Genomic DNA, 17,554 nt, shown 5'->3' with positions numbered 1-17,554 from the left:
CTCTGATATGCGTCCTCCTTAGCTTGGCGAAGCTGCTTAAGTTTAGCAGTGAACCACGGCTTATTGTTGTTGAATGTGCGAAATGATTTTGTTGGAACACAGACCTCTTCACAGAAACTGATATAGGATGTAACAGTGTCCGTATATTCATCCAGGCTGCCAGCTGAATTTTCAAAGACACTCCAGTCTGTGCAGTCTAGGCAGCTTTGAAGTTCCATCTTGGCTTCATTTGTCCACTTTTTGACTGTTTTCACTGTAGGCTTCGCACATTTAAGTTCTTGCCTGTACGTCGGTATTAAGTGAATTAAGCAGTGATCAGACGAGCCCAAGGCTGCACGAGGTATAGCACGGTATGCGTTTTTTACCGTGGTGTCGCAGTGGTCTAAAGTATTATTTTCCCTGGTAGGACAGTCGATGTGCTGCTTGTATTTAGGGAGTTCGTGGTTGAGTTTAGCTTTGTTAAAGTCCCCGAGAATAATGAGGGGTGAGTCGGGGTGTTTTTTTTCAATTTCGTTGACTTGATCGGCGAGCGTTAGCAATGCGGCGTTCGTGTTAGCTTGAGGCGGAATATAGACGCCAGCGAAAATGAATGATGCGAACTCACGTGGCGAGTAGAATGGTTTACAATTTAAGAATAGCGACTCCAAATGCGGGCTGCAGTGTGTGCTGATCACCGTGACGTCCGTACACCATTTTTCTTTGATATAGAGGCATATCCCACCGCCCTTTGTTTTCCCCGATGATTCCATGTCGCGGTCCGCTCGATGAATGTGGAAACCGGGAAGCATAATGCCGGCATCGGGTACAGCGTCGCAAAGCCAGGTCTCCGTGAAGCACATGGCCGCGGAACGTCCGAAGTCTTTACGGGTCTTTAACAGAAGATGAAGCTCGTCCATTTTGTTGGGTAGGGAGCGTACATTCGCGAGGTGGATCGACGGGAACGCCAATCTGTGTCCTCTCTTGCGGAGTTTCACCTGAATGCCGGCTCGCTTCCCTCTGTGGCGCCGCTTCCGTCTCCATGCGCCGAAAACCGCGGACGCCGCTCCGGTGAGTAACTCTGGGAAAAAACTGAGCGGATATTCGAAGGTTGGTGACAGAAAGTCTGGAGTAGACTCCTTGATGGTTAGCAGGTCTCCCCTTGTGTAAGTGAGTCGTGTAAGGTCTCCAAAGACGGACGAAAAACACAAAAACAAAGACAATACTAGAGAGCGCGTTACCGAGGCGACCACACTGGTAGGCGCCATCTTACCATCTTACCAATGATTAGTAAGGGGGGAGTTAGAAAGGCATTAAAGAGGATGAAAATGGAAAGGCAGTTGGTCCTGATGACATTCCTGTGGAGGTATGGAAGCATCTAAGAGAGGTGGCTGTGGAGTTTTTAACCAGCTCGTTCAACAGAATTCTAGTGGGTGAGAATGGAGGAAAGGTTTGCTGGTGCCCATTTTTAAGAACAAGGGTGATGTGCAGAGCCATGGGAACTAGAGAGGAATAAAGTTGATGAGCCACACAATGAAGTTATGGGAAAGAGGACTGGAGGCTAGACTCAGGACAGAAGTGAGTATTTGCGAGCAGCAGTAGGTTTTCATGCCAAGAAAGAATACCACAGATGGATTATTTGCCTTGAGGATGTAGATGTAAAAGTACAGAAGGTCACAAGGAGCCACATTGTGTCTGTGGATCTAGAGAATGCCTCGTACCCAGAGAGGAACTGTGGTACTACATGCGGAAGTCTGGAGTGGCAGAAGTATTACAGAATAATACAGGACATGTACGAGAGCAGCAGAACAGTGGTGAGGTGTGTTGTAGGTGTGACAGAAGAATTTAAGGTGGAGGTGGGACTGCATCAGGGATCAGCCCTGAGCCCCTTCCTGTTTGCAGTGGTGGTGGATAGGATGACAGATGAGGTTAGAATGGAATCCCCGTGGACCATGATGTTTGCAGATGACATTGTGATCTGCAGTGAAAGCAAGGAGCAGGTGGAGGAACAGTTAGAAAGATGGAGCATGCACTGGAAAGGGGAGGAATGAAGATTAGCTGAAGTAAAACAGAATATATGTGCATGAATGAGAGGGGTGGAGGTGGAAGAGTGAGGCTACAGGGAGAAGAGATAGCAAGGGTGGAGGACTTTAAATATTTGGGGTCAACAGTCCAGAGGAATTGTGAGTGTGGTCAGGAAGTGAAGAAACGGGTCCAAGCAGGTTGGAACGCCTGGAGGAAGGTGTCAGGTGTGTTATGTGACAGAATAGTCTCTGCTTGGATGAAGGGGAAAGTTAATAAGACAGTGGTGAGGCCAGCCATGATGTACGGATTAGAGACAGTGGCACTGAAGAGACAACAGGAAGTAGAGCTGGAGGTGGCGGAAATGAAGATGTGTTTCTCTCTAGGAGTGGCCAGGTTGGATAAAATTAGAAATGAGCTCATCAGAAGGACAGCCAAGGTTAGATGTTTTGGAGACAAAGTTAGAGAGAGCAGACATCGATGGTTTGGACACATCCAGGAGAGAGAGAGAGAGAGAGTATATTGGTAGAAGGGTGATGAGGATGAAGCTGCCAGGCAAGAGAGCTAAGAGACCAAAGAGAAGGTTGATATATGTCGTAAGGGAAGACATGAGGATACAGGAGATAGGCTTACATGGAAAAGGACGACACGTTGTGGTGACCCCTAACGGGACAAGCCGAAAGGAAAAGAAAAAGTAGTTTCTATTTTAGCATTTCATTTTTGTAGCACTCAAGAGTGTCTGAATTAATAAAGCAATATAAACAATGCATTAAATAAGTAACTCGTTTGGTAATAAATTAATTGAAGCAAGAAAAAAAGCGCGAGGAGCCACTTGGGACTTTTAGGGAGCAGTCGAAAGAACTGCCTCTTGAACAAGAGCCAAAGTTTACCACTTTTCATCATCATCACTAAGACATGCGGCCATCGGAACAAGGTTTATGCCACGGACTTGTGGTTTTAAGTACTAATCTGGCTTGAGTTTCTCTAGTCCATCTTGTCAAACTCATGGCCCGCGGGCCAAATGTGGCCCACCGTGTCATTTCATGTGGCCCGCGGGGTCTTGAAAGGTCTTTAGTAAATTTAGCAGTTTACATGTGTATTCACCATCAACTACATTTCCCATAATACATCGTTGTCTTACAAATTACCGCCAAGTGACAGGATTTTACCACTAGGTGGTAGTGTACCCGCATCAGTGTAAAGCACTTTTTAAAGTGACTTAAGAAACGTCTACAAATGATCCAGAAATGTCGAGGATGCGAAAAATTGATTCAAATAGAAGGCTTTTTCAAAATAGATTAAAAAACAAATATATATTTCTGCTGCTCTGTCCACGGGTTTCTGTATTCATGCAGACAAATTTTTACAATATTCACTATTCAACAAATGTTTTACAGTATTCACTATGCACACATTTCTCATTAGCAGGTCGTATTCCCTTTGCACTTTATACCAGCCCGATTTGTATTTCTAAAATGCTAACTCTGTCACCAATGTTCTGAGTAGTGCAAAATTGTCAAGCGTAACAAAAAACTTGAAAACAGTTTACGTCATTTGGAGATATTTTTCTTTATTTACTTAAATAGTTTGATGATTGATGAGCAACGCGGGTTTCTTAGGATTCATGTTATAATACCAAGGCAATAAGTAATAATAAATAGTTATATAACAATATGTTGAAGAGCATAGTTACATTTGTTTTACATTACATTTAGTTACATTTATTGTCATCTAACTGGCCCTTCGATGGCATTGATAATGCCAATATGGCCCTTGGTGAAAATGAGTTTGACACCCCTGCTTTCGTCCATCTATCTCCAAGTTAAATGAGTGCATTCTTCACAAGATCACTCAAGAAATCATGAAAATCTCCCTGAATGGCGAGAGTCATATCATTAAAGCAAATTCATCCACGTTAATACTTGAGTTCAATGTGGACTGATGATCTAATGCGTCGTAGTAGCAGCGTAGTGTTTGTTCAGTAGACCCCACTCATGCTTGGGTCAAAATGGCAACACTAAACAATCATTAAAATTTTACTAACATCTTTAAGCAAAGCAAACTACATCAGCACAATGTATTTTTCCTCCTCTCGTGATGACTTCAAGTAGTTAGTTAGTTAGTTCAGACAAGCAGTGAGTTCTCCTGGATTTATCAAGCTGTTTGTATCCGTAAGGGAAGGGCATTTAATTAGGAATTGCGAGGAGGCCCGCAGCCCGGTTTGGCATCGCCGTGGTGATGGTTTTGTCCAAGAAACATCATGACAGTCCACTCTCAGTCCAACACTCCTAACCTTCCACTTCTCACTTTCCTTACCACAGACATGCAAAAACCAAAGGCATGAAAAAGTTGACAAAAAAACAAAACAAAAACATTGTAGGGTGATCTGGGGGGGAAATCACCTGGGCCCCGCAAATAATTTTTTTAAATTTTAAAATAAATTACGCAATCTGGAAGACTCTGAAGAGTACAATGAGGTAAATTTTCTTCACACAGAAAAACATTTACACAGCTCAAGTACCGCAATTTCTCGTGTATAATGCGCACCCATGTATAATACGCACCCCCAAAGTTGACCTCAAAATTCCAGAAAACCGTTCTACCCATGTAAAGTGCATTTTTACAAAGCATGATTTTGCTTCTACCCATATGATCAAAACATGAAATATCTGTATTTTGTTTGTTTTTACAAAGAATTATTCTGAAGTGAAGCACTTTATTTGAACACGTAATCCTTTTTTTAATTTTTTTTTTTTTTTAATTTACTGGCTCTTATTTTGAAATTCACAGCCCTACTTAATATTTAGTAAATTAGAAAACACACAGTTGTACTCATGTTTGATTACCCAGGCAGAATTTGTAAGATGGGTACAATTCTTTAAAGAAAACATGAAAGACCAGGCGAAACACATTTAATTTTAATGGGATTCAAATTAAACGGTCAAGCATTTCAGAAAAGCATCATCATTAAACAAAACATAACCATAAAGAATTAATGATGGTTGTTGCTCATTCATCAGTCATATTAAAAAATTATAAGTGGGCTGAAATATCCAGGTTTGGGCAGACAGTGAGTGCCAGACAATTACTACAAACATGAAAGCTGTTGTTTTTGTTCATCTAAATGTAAAGACGAGTTGTGCTCCATTGTCGTCATAGTAACAACGACCTTCCCAACATAGTGGCCACGTAGGCACGACGATCAGTCGGGCTGGCTTATCAAGTGTTAATACCTATGCCCAGGAAGCCCAATAGAAGACATGGTGTGAGGTCATGTGACTTACTTGTGTGGTTTGATTGGTGAACTAGACTTAAACATAATTAGTGCTTCATTTGGATAGGAGCAAACAGTGCCCAATGCGAAAGTCAAAGTCGTAGTGTTGCGCACAAAATACTTGACGAATAAGCAGTAATTGCTAAATAAAAGTCACGAGCGACATTTAGATCATCGTAACGGAGTAAAAGTACCGTTACTTCTTAACAGCAGAAACGGGGGAAGTGTTCTTTTCTGGTCTCGTCAACGCCTGTGACTTATCCAAAGCAGGTCCCGAGCACACAGGCGGAACCTCAGGTCAATGCGCTGGCATATTAGTTCGCCGTGGAGTAATATTCAGATATTACAGCGTTCAAGGAGTACGAAACAGTCTATGACAACACCAACGGCGAAGGCCATTGTGACGTGATTTAAAATCTTTAAAGGTGCCATATATTACCAAACCAACTTTTTCTAGTATTTGAGATGTAATATTGGCTCTAGGGTGCCTCAGTAAACATGTAAAATATGAATTAAAACAGTCCAAGCATTTCTGAGTTCCAGATGTTTTTTCTGCCAAGAGGCCTGCAATCAGGTCATTCGAATTTCTCGAGTTTATCTATGTCAGGGGTGCCCAAACTTTTTGGCTCAGGGGCCACATTGCCGTACAAAAATTGTCATGCGGGCCAGCATTAATTTTACATGCTACCGACGAGGGGAATGCTTTTTTGTATTTTTATTTTACTTTGTTTTACTATGCTGTCTGCTGCTAAGTAGATCTTATAATTGCCTGACCTGGAAAAATGAAGGTTAAAATAAAAATTCATGAAATGCAAAATAAAGTATTTTTATGAAATTTGACTCAAACTTTATTCATCAGAATCAACAAACAACATGTTTGCATTAATGTGAAGGGTGATACTGAGATCTCGACTGCAGTAAATGGGGCAGGTCTGGCTCAAAAGCGGTGGTTTTAATGCGCAAGATGTCACGCAGGTGGGAGTCACTTAGTCTTGTCCTCACGCGGTTCTTATTCATGTTCATGACTGAGAATGTCTTCTCACACAAGTATGCCAAACAAGCTCAACATTTTCTTAGCAAATGTACGAATCTCTTGGAACCTGTCTTTATCCATCTGCTGGTAAAAGTTGACAAGAGGGAGTTGTTGGTACCGGCTGCGACACTCTGTGTCACACTGCAGCTCAATGAGCTCCAACTGCAGGTGGGCTGGAACGTCACTGAGATCCACGGAAAAGGTTTGGCACATAGAACTTGTTGGTGAATAATACAATGGAGTTTTATAGCTTTACCTCCTTCTTCACTTACTTTGTTACACACTAGGGTTGATAATCCACTGTGCTTGCCAACCATGGCAGGTGCGCCATCCGTAATAATCCCCGTGATTTTATTCCACTTTAATTTTATGTCATGTACGGCGGAACAAACAGAAGCAAATAAATCTTTCCCTCTTGTTTTTGTCCTTAAGGCTCTGGAGGTCAAGTAGCTCTTCATGCACGTTCATTTCACTGTCCACCCCTCTAAAAAAAATCAGTAACTGAGCGCTGTCGGATGCATCCGTGCTTTCGTCACAGGCTAACGAAAAAAATTCAAACTCCACTCCTTTTGCGTCCAACTGTCTCTTAATATCAGAAGAAACTTCTTCGATCCTTCGTGACACAGTGCTACGAGCTAGGAAAACATTGGCGAACTGATGCTTTTTCTCAGGACAAATGTTCTCCACCATTTTCATCACACAGTCTTTAATAAATTCACCCTCAGTAAAAGGTTTGCAGTGCTTGGCAATCAGCGTTGCCACCTCATAGCTTGCCTTTGTTGTATTTTCATTCGACTCACTGGCTCTTGTGAAAAAGTGTTGCCGTGCCGTTAAACCAGCTTCCAGTTGGTTCAATTTTTCACTGCATTCGTTCCCAGTTAGCTTGTCGTAATTTTTGTATCCGTCTGTCCATATTCGACTAAAACAATCCCCTTTCCTCTGATTGATTGCCTCCGTGGAGAAGACCCAACCCTCACTACGAGAGCATACGTGTTTATGTTGACAGCACTGGTAGTGCCTCTTTATATTGAACTCCTTGAACACAGCCACAGTCTCTTGGCAAATTAGGCAGACGCAGTTGTTTCTAAACTCAGTGAAAAAATATTCAGACTTCCATTTGTCCTGGAAACGTCGGCCCTCGCTATCAACTTTCCTTTTCTTACTTCCAGTTGCCATTTTAGAAATGGGCGCAAAACGGCCCCGCAAGAGTTCAGCCACAAGTTTACTGCCATCCTGTGGTGAAATATAAAATTGTGCATGTATTTTGGACTGCCGGGCCACATATTATTGGTTTTATGACAGAGGCTTCGGGCCAGTGGAAATATGAACACGGGCCGGATTTGGCCCGGGGGCCGGACTTTGGGCACGTCTGATCTATGTCAATACAAAAGATCTCTGCTCCCATGCCAGCGCTGTCAACATAAACACGTATGCTCTCGTAGTGAGGGTTGGGTCTTCTCCACAGAGGCAATCAATCAGAGGAAAGGGGATTGTTTTAGTCGAATATGGACAGACGGATACAAAACTGGTTCAAACAGTAGTCGTTGTCAGAGGGGACTTTTCTGGACACTCGTATGACAAAAACCAGGGTGTTTTTTTAAAATGAAATTGACACTTTTATAGAAAGTCCATGGTATAAAGTCACTCTGTGGAGGTCTAAATAGCCAAAATATGGGGAGCTTTAACACTTACCAACTGTAGTATCCAGAGAACACATACAGAGCAAACATCTGTCGCAAGGGTTCGCAGATGTACTCTTACAAGTTGTTTGCAGCTTTTCACTTGTTCTTCAAGAGACAGCAAGAGTTTCATCAGTTTTGAGAGTGAACACAATATTTTGTGATAATTACAATAATCTAGAGAGACCATTTAAAAGCAACGTCAAGTATGAGACCAACTACCAACATAAATACCATACTAACCTGTAGATGGTGCTCACCGTAGATGGAAAATCGACTTGCAGCTTATTGACAAAGCTCTCTGTCAGACGCTGTATACTGGCCTTTTCTTTATTCTGTTAGAAATAAGCAATATGACAACATTCAGGGCAGACAGAGAATACCATTGTAGTTAAATCAATACACTGCATTACTTAGAATATTTGGAGCTAAACTGATGTTTTGTAAAACTGGCATTTCAAAATAAGATAAAAGCCACACTGTTTGCCATCTTGTAAGAGTCAAATACTGTATTCATTGATCCGAATAACAATCCTAAATATGCTTTTTGTCAGTCAGAGTCATTGTTGTTTCATAACGTTTTTATCACCACTAATTTATCACCACCAAAATGACGTCGGTCCGTGGCAAGGTGGGCGACTGGTTAGCACATCTGCTCCGGGTTCAAATCCGGCTTTATCTGTGTTGAGTTTGCATGTTCTCCCCAGTCTGTGCGTGGGTTTTCTCCGGGTACTCCGGTTTCCACCCACATCCCAAAAACATGCATGGTAGGTTAATTGCAGAGTCTAAATTGCCCATAGGTGTGAATATGAGTGTGAATGATTGTTTATATTTGCTTTGCGATTGTCTGGCAACCATTTCAGGGTGTACCCCGGCCCTCGTCTGCAGTTAGCTGGGATAGGCTCCAGCATACCCGCGACCCTAGTGAGGATAAGCGGTGTAGAAAATGGATGGATGAAGTCGGTCCACCCTCTGCAGCTAAAACAGCTTGAACTCTTCTGGGAAGGCTGTCCACAAGGATTCGGACTGTGTTTATTGGAATTTTTGACCATTCTTCCAGAGCGCATTTATGAGGTCACACAATTTGAAGTTAGTTAATTCTGTGTTATGACATAATCCCTAACATCCCTATGTCGCTTAATACATTTAAAATTAACATCCATCCATTTTCTACCGCTCATCATAGGTCGGGTCGCGGGGGCAGTAGCTTTATCAGGGACGCCCAGACTTCCCTCTCCCCAGCCACTTCATCCATCTCTTCCGGGGGGATCCCGAGGCGTTCCCAGGCCAGCCGGAGGATGTAGTCTCTCCAGCGTGTCCTGGGTCATCCCCGGGGTCTCCTCCCAGTGGGACATGACCGGAAAACCTCACCAGGGAGGCGTCCGGGAGGCATCCGAATCAGATGCCTCCAGCCACCTCATCTGGCTCCTCTCGATGTGGAGGAACAGCAGCTCTACTCTGAGATCCTCCCGGACGACCGAGCTTCTCACCCTCTCTCTAATGGAGAGCCCGAACACCCTGCGGAGGAAACTCATTTCGGCTGCTTGTGTCCGGGATCTTGTTCTTTCGGTCACGACCCACAGCTCGTGACCATAGGTGAGGGTAGGAACGTAGATCAACCGGTAAATCGAGAGCGTCGGCTTTCGGCTTAGCTCCTTCTTTACCACAACGGATCGATACAAAGTCCGCATCACTGCAGACGCTGCACCGTTCCAATCTCCCGTTCCATTCTTCCCTCACTCGTAAACAAGACCCCGAGATACTTGAACTCCTCCACTTGGGGTTGGATCTCATCCCCGACCTGGAGCGGGCACGCCACCCTTTTCCGACTGAGGACCATGGTTTCAGATTTCGAGGTACTGATTCTCATCCCAGCCGCTTCACACTCAGCTGTGAACTGCTCCAGTGAGAGTTGGAGGTCACGGCTTGATGAAGCCAACAGAACCACATCATCTGCAAAAAGCAGAGATGTAATACTGAGGCCACCAAACCGGACCCCCTCTACACCTCGGCTGCGCCTTGAAATTCTGTCCATAAAAGTGATGAACAGAATCGGTGACAAAGGGCAGCCTTTGCGGAGTCCAACCCTCACCGGAAACGAGTCCAACTTACTGCCGGATATGTGGACCAAACTCTGACTCCGGTCGTACAGGGACCGAACAGCCCGTATCAGGGGGTTTGGTACCCCATACTCCCGAAGCACCCCCCACAGGACCCCCGCGAGGGACACGGTCCAACGCCTTCTCCAAGTCCACAAAACACATGTAGACTGGTTGGGCGAACTCCCACGCACCCTCGAGGACCTTGCCAAGGGTGTAGACCTGGTCCACTGTTCCACAGCCAGGACAAAAACCACACTGCTCCTCCTGAATCTGAGATTCAACTTCCCGACGGACCCTCTCCAGCACCCCTGTATAGACCTTACCAGGGAGGCTGAGGAGTGTGATCCCCCTGTAGTTGGAACACACCCTCCGGTCCCCGTTCTTAAAAAGGGGGACCACCAACCCAGTGGCACTGTCCCCAATGTCCATGTGATGTTGCAGAGGCGTGTCAACCAGGACAGCCCTACAACATCCAGAGTCTTGAGGAACTCCGGGCGAATCTCATCCTCCTTGCCACCGAGGAGCTTTTTAACCACCTCGGTGACCTCAACCCCAGAGATAGAGAGCCCGCCTCAGAGAACCCAGACTCTGCTCCCTCATGGGAAGGCATGTCGGTGGAATTGAGGAGGTCTTCGAAGTATTCTCCCCACCGGCTCACAACGTCCCGAGTCGAGGTCAGCAGCGCCCCATCCCCACTATACACAGTGTTGATGGTGCACTGCTTTCCCCTCCTGAGACGCTGGATGGTGGACCAGAATTTCCTCGAAGCCGTCTGGAAGTCTTTCTCCACCATCGGAGCCAACTCACCACCAGGTGGTGATCAGTTGACAGCTCCGCCCCTCTCTTCACCCGAGTGTCCAAGACATGCGGCCGCAAGTCCGATGACACGACCACAAAGTCGATCATCGAACTGCGACCTAGGGTGTCCTGGTGCCAAGTGCACGTGTGGACACCCTTAGGCTTGAACATGGTGTTCGTTATGGACAGTCCGGGGGGGCCGTTCCTCCCAATCACGCCCTTCCAGGTCTTACTGTCATTGCCCATGTGAGCATTGAAGTCCCCCAGTAGAACGATGGAGTCCCCAGCGGGAGTGCTCCCCAGCACCCCCTCCAAGGACTCCAAAAAGGGTTGGTACGCTGAACTGCTGTTTGGAGCATAGGCACAAACAGCTGTCAGCACCCGTCCCCCCACCCGAAGGCAGAGGGAGGCTACCCTTTCGTCCACCGGGGTGAACCCCAACGTACAGGCGCCGAGCCGGGGAGCAATAAGTATACCCACACCTGCTCGGCGCCTCTCACCATGGGCAACTCCAGAGTGGAAGAGAGTCCAACCCCTCTTGAGAGGACTGGTACCAGAGCCCAAGCTGTGCGTGGAGGCGAGTCCGACTATATGTAGTCGGAACTTCTCGACCTCACACATCAGCTCGGGCTCCTTTCCTGCCAGAGAGGTGACATTCCACGTCCCGAGAGCCAGCTTCTGTTGCCGGGGATCGGATCGCCAAGGTCCCCGCCTTCGGCCACCGCCCAGGTCGCACTGAACCCGACACCTATGGCCCCTCCCACAGGTGGTGAGCCCATGGGAAGGGGCTCACCCTTTCAGGCTGTGCCGGAAATTTAATTAAATCTACAGGCCTGATTCCTCTTCCTGTTGTGTACTTTGTGGGTTTGAGTACACAGTAAACTGCTGTAATTGAGAACTATTATTTCATCCATGCAGCAAACCTTCTAGAGTAAAGAGATTGATAGAGGTTTTTTGTCACTTTTCCTAAAATTTACAAATATAAAAAGAGACGTGGTGCCCTACACGAGACAAATATAACTGGATTATAACCTAAAGTTCACTGGATGACGCCGGAAGTCGATGCAGGAGTCTAATTCCCGACTTTCCTTTCCTCTTATCCAAACCCAATTCACGCAACAAATGATTTTTGCAGTATTAATGTTACCACTCTCTGATCACTGCTTAATTCATTTGATGCCAACAAACAGGCATAAACTGCAATGTGCAAAGCCTATGGTGAAAACAGTGAAGAAGTGGACCAATGAAGCAACGCTAGAACTTCAACAACTGCACAGACTGGAGTGTCTTTGAAAATTCAACTGGCAGCCTGGATGAATATACGGACACTCTGACATCCTATATCAGTTTCTGTGAAGAGGTGTGTGTACCAACGAAGTCATTTTGCACGTTCAATAACAACAAGCCAAACTTAAGCAACTTCACCAGGCTAAAGAGGATGCATATCAAAGTGGTGATAGAGCCCTGTAAAATTGCGCTAGAAACCAGCTGACTAAAGAAACTTCAGCGATAACTGTCTCGCGATGAAAATGACATTGAAAGAGACACGGACAGAGACTCAAATGGTGTGTGACGGAGTTGTTCTGAGGCCCTTCAACTCCGACATTGAAGAAGACAACTTCAGTTGTTTCAGTGAACAGGAGGAGGATGAATAAAAACAATTACTTTTCTGTAATGTTAGAGCCATTTTACTGCCGTGTTACAGGCACTGTTTGGAAACAAGGTATGTCAATAAACTGACAAAATCTATGTAAATATCTAATTTCACAATGTATATATCCGCGCCGTATAGTCTGGTGCGGGTAATACATGTACAAAAAAAATATTTTCTCCAAATTTAGTGGGCGCGGCTTATATTCCGATGCACTCTATAGTCCGGAAAATACGGTAATTTTTGAGCAATTATGCAAAATTTTATAATTTCCCACGGCACATCTGAAGAGCACTCACGGCACACTAATGTGCCCCGGCACACTGGTTGAGAATCACTGCTTTAAACTCCATCAATTTCTTGAAGTCTGCGCCCTTTGCACAATGGTCATTGCCCCGGACTATTGTTTTATTAGTCATTTCAAACTGCTCTAATTGCAAGAGAACTCTGTATCATTTTACACAATTGTAAATAAAAAACATTTAAAAATAAAAATAAATAAAAAATTTAAAAATAAAACAAAAAGAAATTGTACCAGCATTACCACGTTACTGGTAACCTTTTATTGCTCAGTGACTGTTTTTTATGTCTTTATTTCTCAAAAGTACTCTCTGTCAATTGACTGTCTGTTGTCATACTAGAGCGGCTACAATTACGGAGAAAAATTACTTGGGTGTTTTTGATATAAATAAAATTATTCAGATTTTGTGCAGAGGTGGGTAGGAACGTGCGACATTTACTCCGTTACATTTACTCAAGTAATATTTGGGATCAATTATACTTGTCAGAGTACTTTTAATGAAATATACTTTTTACTTTTACTTATTTACTGTATGTTAAGAAATTGTACTTTCACTCTGTTACAGTAATCTACATGCCGCTCGCTACTTTTATTTATCAATAATTGCAAGCTTGATCTATTTATAGACTTTCGTTGTCGACTTCCACATCGGGCACCGTTTCTCCAATCCACAGTGGTTACCACCGTGATGTTTGGCTCAAATTCACCTATCAAACGACAAGAAAGTCACGTCTCCACAAAAAGTCTAGGGCTCCGCGGGCCAATCAAAGTGAGTAGTGACAGTTGCGCGCGACTCGTGCTTACATTATAAACTACGAAAAACTACAGCTGTAACATGCAGTGCACTTTTGTCAATGCCACTGGTTATTTCAGCCCACTTCTAACTTGAGTAAATAACAGGATAAGTTGCAGATGTTTTTACCGTTGGTTTGGCTGTGCATATGGCAACAGTCTATTTTTTGGTCACAAGTTAACTGTTAAATATGCATCTTCTGGGGTACCTTCTCTTCTGCGCTCTCTCTCTCTCGCTCTCATTCACAGACGATCGATAAGTCTGGTCAGCAAACAGCTTCTTCATTCAGTCATTTTAGTGGTTGAAGCTAATACTCTTTCTAGAAGGCCCTATGCATGTATTGTTATTCCTCCCACTGATTGAAATGGCGGCAGGTGTGTATGGACTCCCATTGAACATGAGTTTGAATGTGATCTGCTACTTCTGAAGACATCCCAGTTATAAAAGGAAATACAGACCCTTTCCAAAAAAATATATCATGGAAAAGTTTATTTCCAATATTCAATTCAAAAAGTTAAACTTTCATAGATTACAGATTCATGGCCCATAATTTAAAACATTTCATGTATTTATTGGTTTAATTTGACATATTTTGGGCTTCCAGCTCATAAAACGCACAAAATCAGGAATTCAAAAAATTTGAATACTGTGAAGAACTCACCATTTACTTCTCAGGTTTTGTAGAAAAAAAGAAGAAATTAGGGTCACATTGCCTCTTAATCACTCACCTAGCACACACTCACTGTATATATTTTTTTCACTAGGCACATATGGGCTCACATACATATCCAGAGGTTCCTGGGGGACTGGTACGGGTTCGAGAGGGTACAGGTGTCGGACCGGGTTTCAGCACGTCCCTGTGGCTGCCTCCGGGTGGCTGGTTGTCAAAGCACCTCGATGGGGCCGGCGGACTGCCCTGGGTCCCTCAGTGTGGGACGTGTCCCGTCCGCCGGGCTGCTCTCGGGTGGACTCCTGGGCCAAATCCCGCCTCTCGATTGATTGGGTGGGGTCCTCAGCCTCCGCGGTGCAGGCACAGCAATTACGCCCCTCTTCTGTCATTGTGCATGCGAAACGGTGTCAATTCACTTGCATGTGTGGCGCACACCCCTGGGACTTTTTCGCTGGGTGTGGGGCCACTCACTTATTGCAACAAATAACTCATGAATATGCGAGTTGCTTGGGTATCCCCTCACTTACACTCACCTCCTGTAGACTTATAATTTACATAGTCACTCCCTCCTTGAGCCGTCACCTTGTCGTGGTGGAGGGGTTTGTGTGTCCCAGTGATCCTAGGAGCTAAGTTGTCTGGGGCTTTATGCCCCTGGCAGGGTCACCCATGACAAACAGGTCCTAGGTGAGGGACCAGACAAAGCACGGCTCAAAGACCCCTAATGATGACGACAAACAATGGACTTCGTTTTCCCTTGCCCGGACGCGGGCCACCGGGGCCCCCCGCTGGAGCCAGGCCTGGTGGTGGGGCTCGAAGGCGAGCGCCTGGTGGCCGGGCCTGCACCCATGGGGTCCGGCCGGGCACAGCCCGAAAGGGTAACGTGGGTCCCCCTTCCCATGGGCTCACCACCTGTGGGAGGGGCCATAGGGGTCGGGTGCAGTGTGAGCCGGGCGGTGGCCGAAGGCGGGGACCTTGGCGATCCGATCCTCGGCTACAGAAGCTGGCTCTAGGGACGTGGAATGTCACCTCTCTGGCAGGGAAGGAGCCCGAGTTGGTGTGTGAGGTCGAGAAGTTCCGACTCGATATAGTCGGACTCGCCTCCACGCACACCTGGGGCTCTGGTACCAGTCCTCTCGAGAGGGGTTGGACTCTCTTCCACTCTGGAGTTGCCCATGGTGAGAGGCGCCGAGCAGGTGTGGGTATACTTATTGCCCCCCGGCTCGGCGCCTGTACGTTGGGGTTCACCCCGGTGGACGAGAGGGTAGCCTCCCTCCGCCTTCGGGTGGGGGGACGGGTCCTGACTGTTGTTTGTGCCTATGCACCAAACAGCAGTTCAGAGTACCCACCCTTTTTGGAGTCCTTGGAGGGGGTGCTGGAGAGCGCTCCCGCTGGGGACTCCATTGTTCTGTTGGGGGACTTCAATGCTCACGTGGGCAATGACAGTGAGACCTGGAAGGGCGCGATTGGGAGGAACGGCCCCCCCGATCAGAACCCGAGCGGTGTTCTGTTATTGGACTTCTGTGCTCGTCACGGATTGTCCATAACGAACACCATGTTCAAGCATAAGGGTGTCCACACGTGCACTTGGCACCAGGACACCCTAGGTCGCAGTTCGATGATCGACTTTGTGGTCGTGTCATCGGACTTGCGGCCGCATGTCTTGGACACTCGGGTGAAGAGAGGGGCGGAGCTGTCAACTGATCACCACCTGGTGGTGAGTTGGCTCCGATGGTGGGGGAAGATGCCGGTCCGACGTGGCAGGCCCAAACGTATTGTGAGGGTCTGCTGGGAACGTCTGGCAGAATCCCCTGTCAGAAGGAGTTTCAACTCCCACCTCCGACAGAACTTTGCTCATGTTACGGGGGAGGCGGGGGACATCGAGTCCGAGTGGACCATGTTCCGCGCCTCCATTGCTGAGGCGGCCGACCGGAGCTGTGGCCGTAAGGTGGTCGGTGCCTGTCGTGGCGGCAATCCGCGAACCCGTTGGTGGACACCAACGGTGAGGGATGCCGTCAAGCTGAAGAAGGAGTCCTACCGGGCCTTTTTGGCCTGTGGGACTCCTGAGGCAGCTAATGGGTACCGGCTGGCCAAGCGGAATGCAGCTCTGGTGGTCGCTGAAGCAAAAACCCGGGCATGGGAGGAGTTCGGTGAGGCCATGGAGAAAGACTTCCGGACGGCTTCGAGGAAATTCTGGTCCACCATCCGACGTCTCAGGAGAGGAAAGCAGTGCACCACCAACACTGTGTATAGTGGGGATGGGGCGCTGCTGACCTCGACTCGGGACGTTGTGAGTCGGTGGGGAGAATACTTCGAAGACCTCCTCAATTCCACCGACACGCCTTCCCATGGGGAAGCAGAGTGTGGGTTCTCTGAGGCGGGCTCTCCTATCTCTGGGTTTGAGGTCACCGAGGTAGTTAAAAAGCTCCTCGGTGGCAGGGCCCCGGGGGTGGATGAGATTCGCCCGGAGTTCCTAAAGGCTCTGGATGTTGTGGGGCTGTCCTGGTTGACACGCCTCTGCAACATCGCGTGGACATCGGGGACAGTGCCTCTGGATTGGCAGACTGGGGTGGTGGTTCCCCTTTTTAAGAAGGGGGACCGGAGGGTGTGTTCCAACTACAGGGGGATCACACTGCTCAGCCTCCCTGGTAAGGTCTATTCAGGGGTGCTGGAGAGGAGGGTCCGTCGGGAAGTCGAATCTCAGATTCAGGAGGAGCAGTGTGGTTTTCGTCCTGGCCGTGGAACAGTGGACCAGCTCTACACCCTCGGCAGGGTCCTCGAGGGTGCATGGGAGTTCGCCCAACCAGTCTACATGTGTTTTGTGGACTTGGAGAAGGCGTTCGACCGTGTCCCTCGGGGAGTCCTGTGGAGAGTGCTTCGGGAGTATGGGGTACCGAACCCCCTGATACGGGCTGTTCGGTCCCTGTACGACCGGAGTCAGAGTTTGGTCCGCATATCCGGCAGTAAGTCGAACTCGTTCCCGGTGAGGGTTGGACTCCGCCAAGGCTGCCCTTTGTCGCCGATTCTGTTCATAACCTTTATGGACAGAATTTCTAGGCGCAGCCGAGGCGTAGAGGGGGTCCGGTTTGGTGGCCTCAGTATTGCATCTCTGCTTTTTGCAGATGATGTGGTTCTGTTGGCTTCATCAAGCCGTGACCTCCAACTCTCATTGGAGCAGTTCGCAGCCGAGTGTGAAGCCGCTGGGATGAGAATCAGCACCTCCAAATCTGAGACCATGGTCCTCAGTCGGGAAAGGGT

At 46.9% G+C, this 17,554-nt stretch overlaps 1 protein-coding gene across 10 annotated transcripts in view; it reads right to left on the bottom strand.

The window, feature by feature from the left end:
* Window positions 1–17,554, bottom strand: part of ctu2 (cytosolic thiouridylase subunit 2 homolog (S. pombe)) — a 72,971-nt gene that overhangs the window by 26,026 nt on the left and 29,391 nt on the right. For all 10 annotated transcript variants that reach the window (XM_061790628.1, XM_061790625.1, XM_061790629.1 and 7 more), the window contains 2 exons: window positions 8,228–8,319; window positions 7,998–8,092 (listed from right to left, as the gene is read on the bottom strand). In XM_061790628.1, the coding sequence (XP_061646612.1) occupies window positions 7,998–8,092; window positions 8,228–8,319 (187 nt within the window). The remainder of the gene's footprint in view (window positions 1–7,997; window positions 8,093–8,227; window positions 8,320–17,554) is intronic.

This window comes from Phyllopteryx taeniolatus, chromosome 11 (genome assembly GCF_024500385.1).
Source record: "Phyllopteryx taeniolatus isolate TA_2022b chromosome 11, UOR_Ptae_1.2, whole genome shotgun sequence".
Classification (NCBI taxonomy): Eukaryota; Metazoa; Chordata; class Actinopteri; order Syngnathiformes; family Syngnathidae; genus Phyllopteryx; species Phyllopteryx taeniolatus.
The sequence above is the reverse complement of the archived record's forward strand: the minus strand, read 5'-3'. Positions and strand labels throughout refer to the sequence as shown.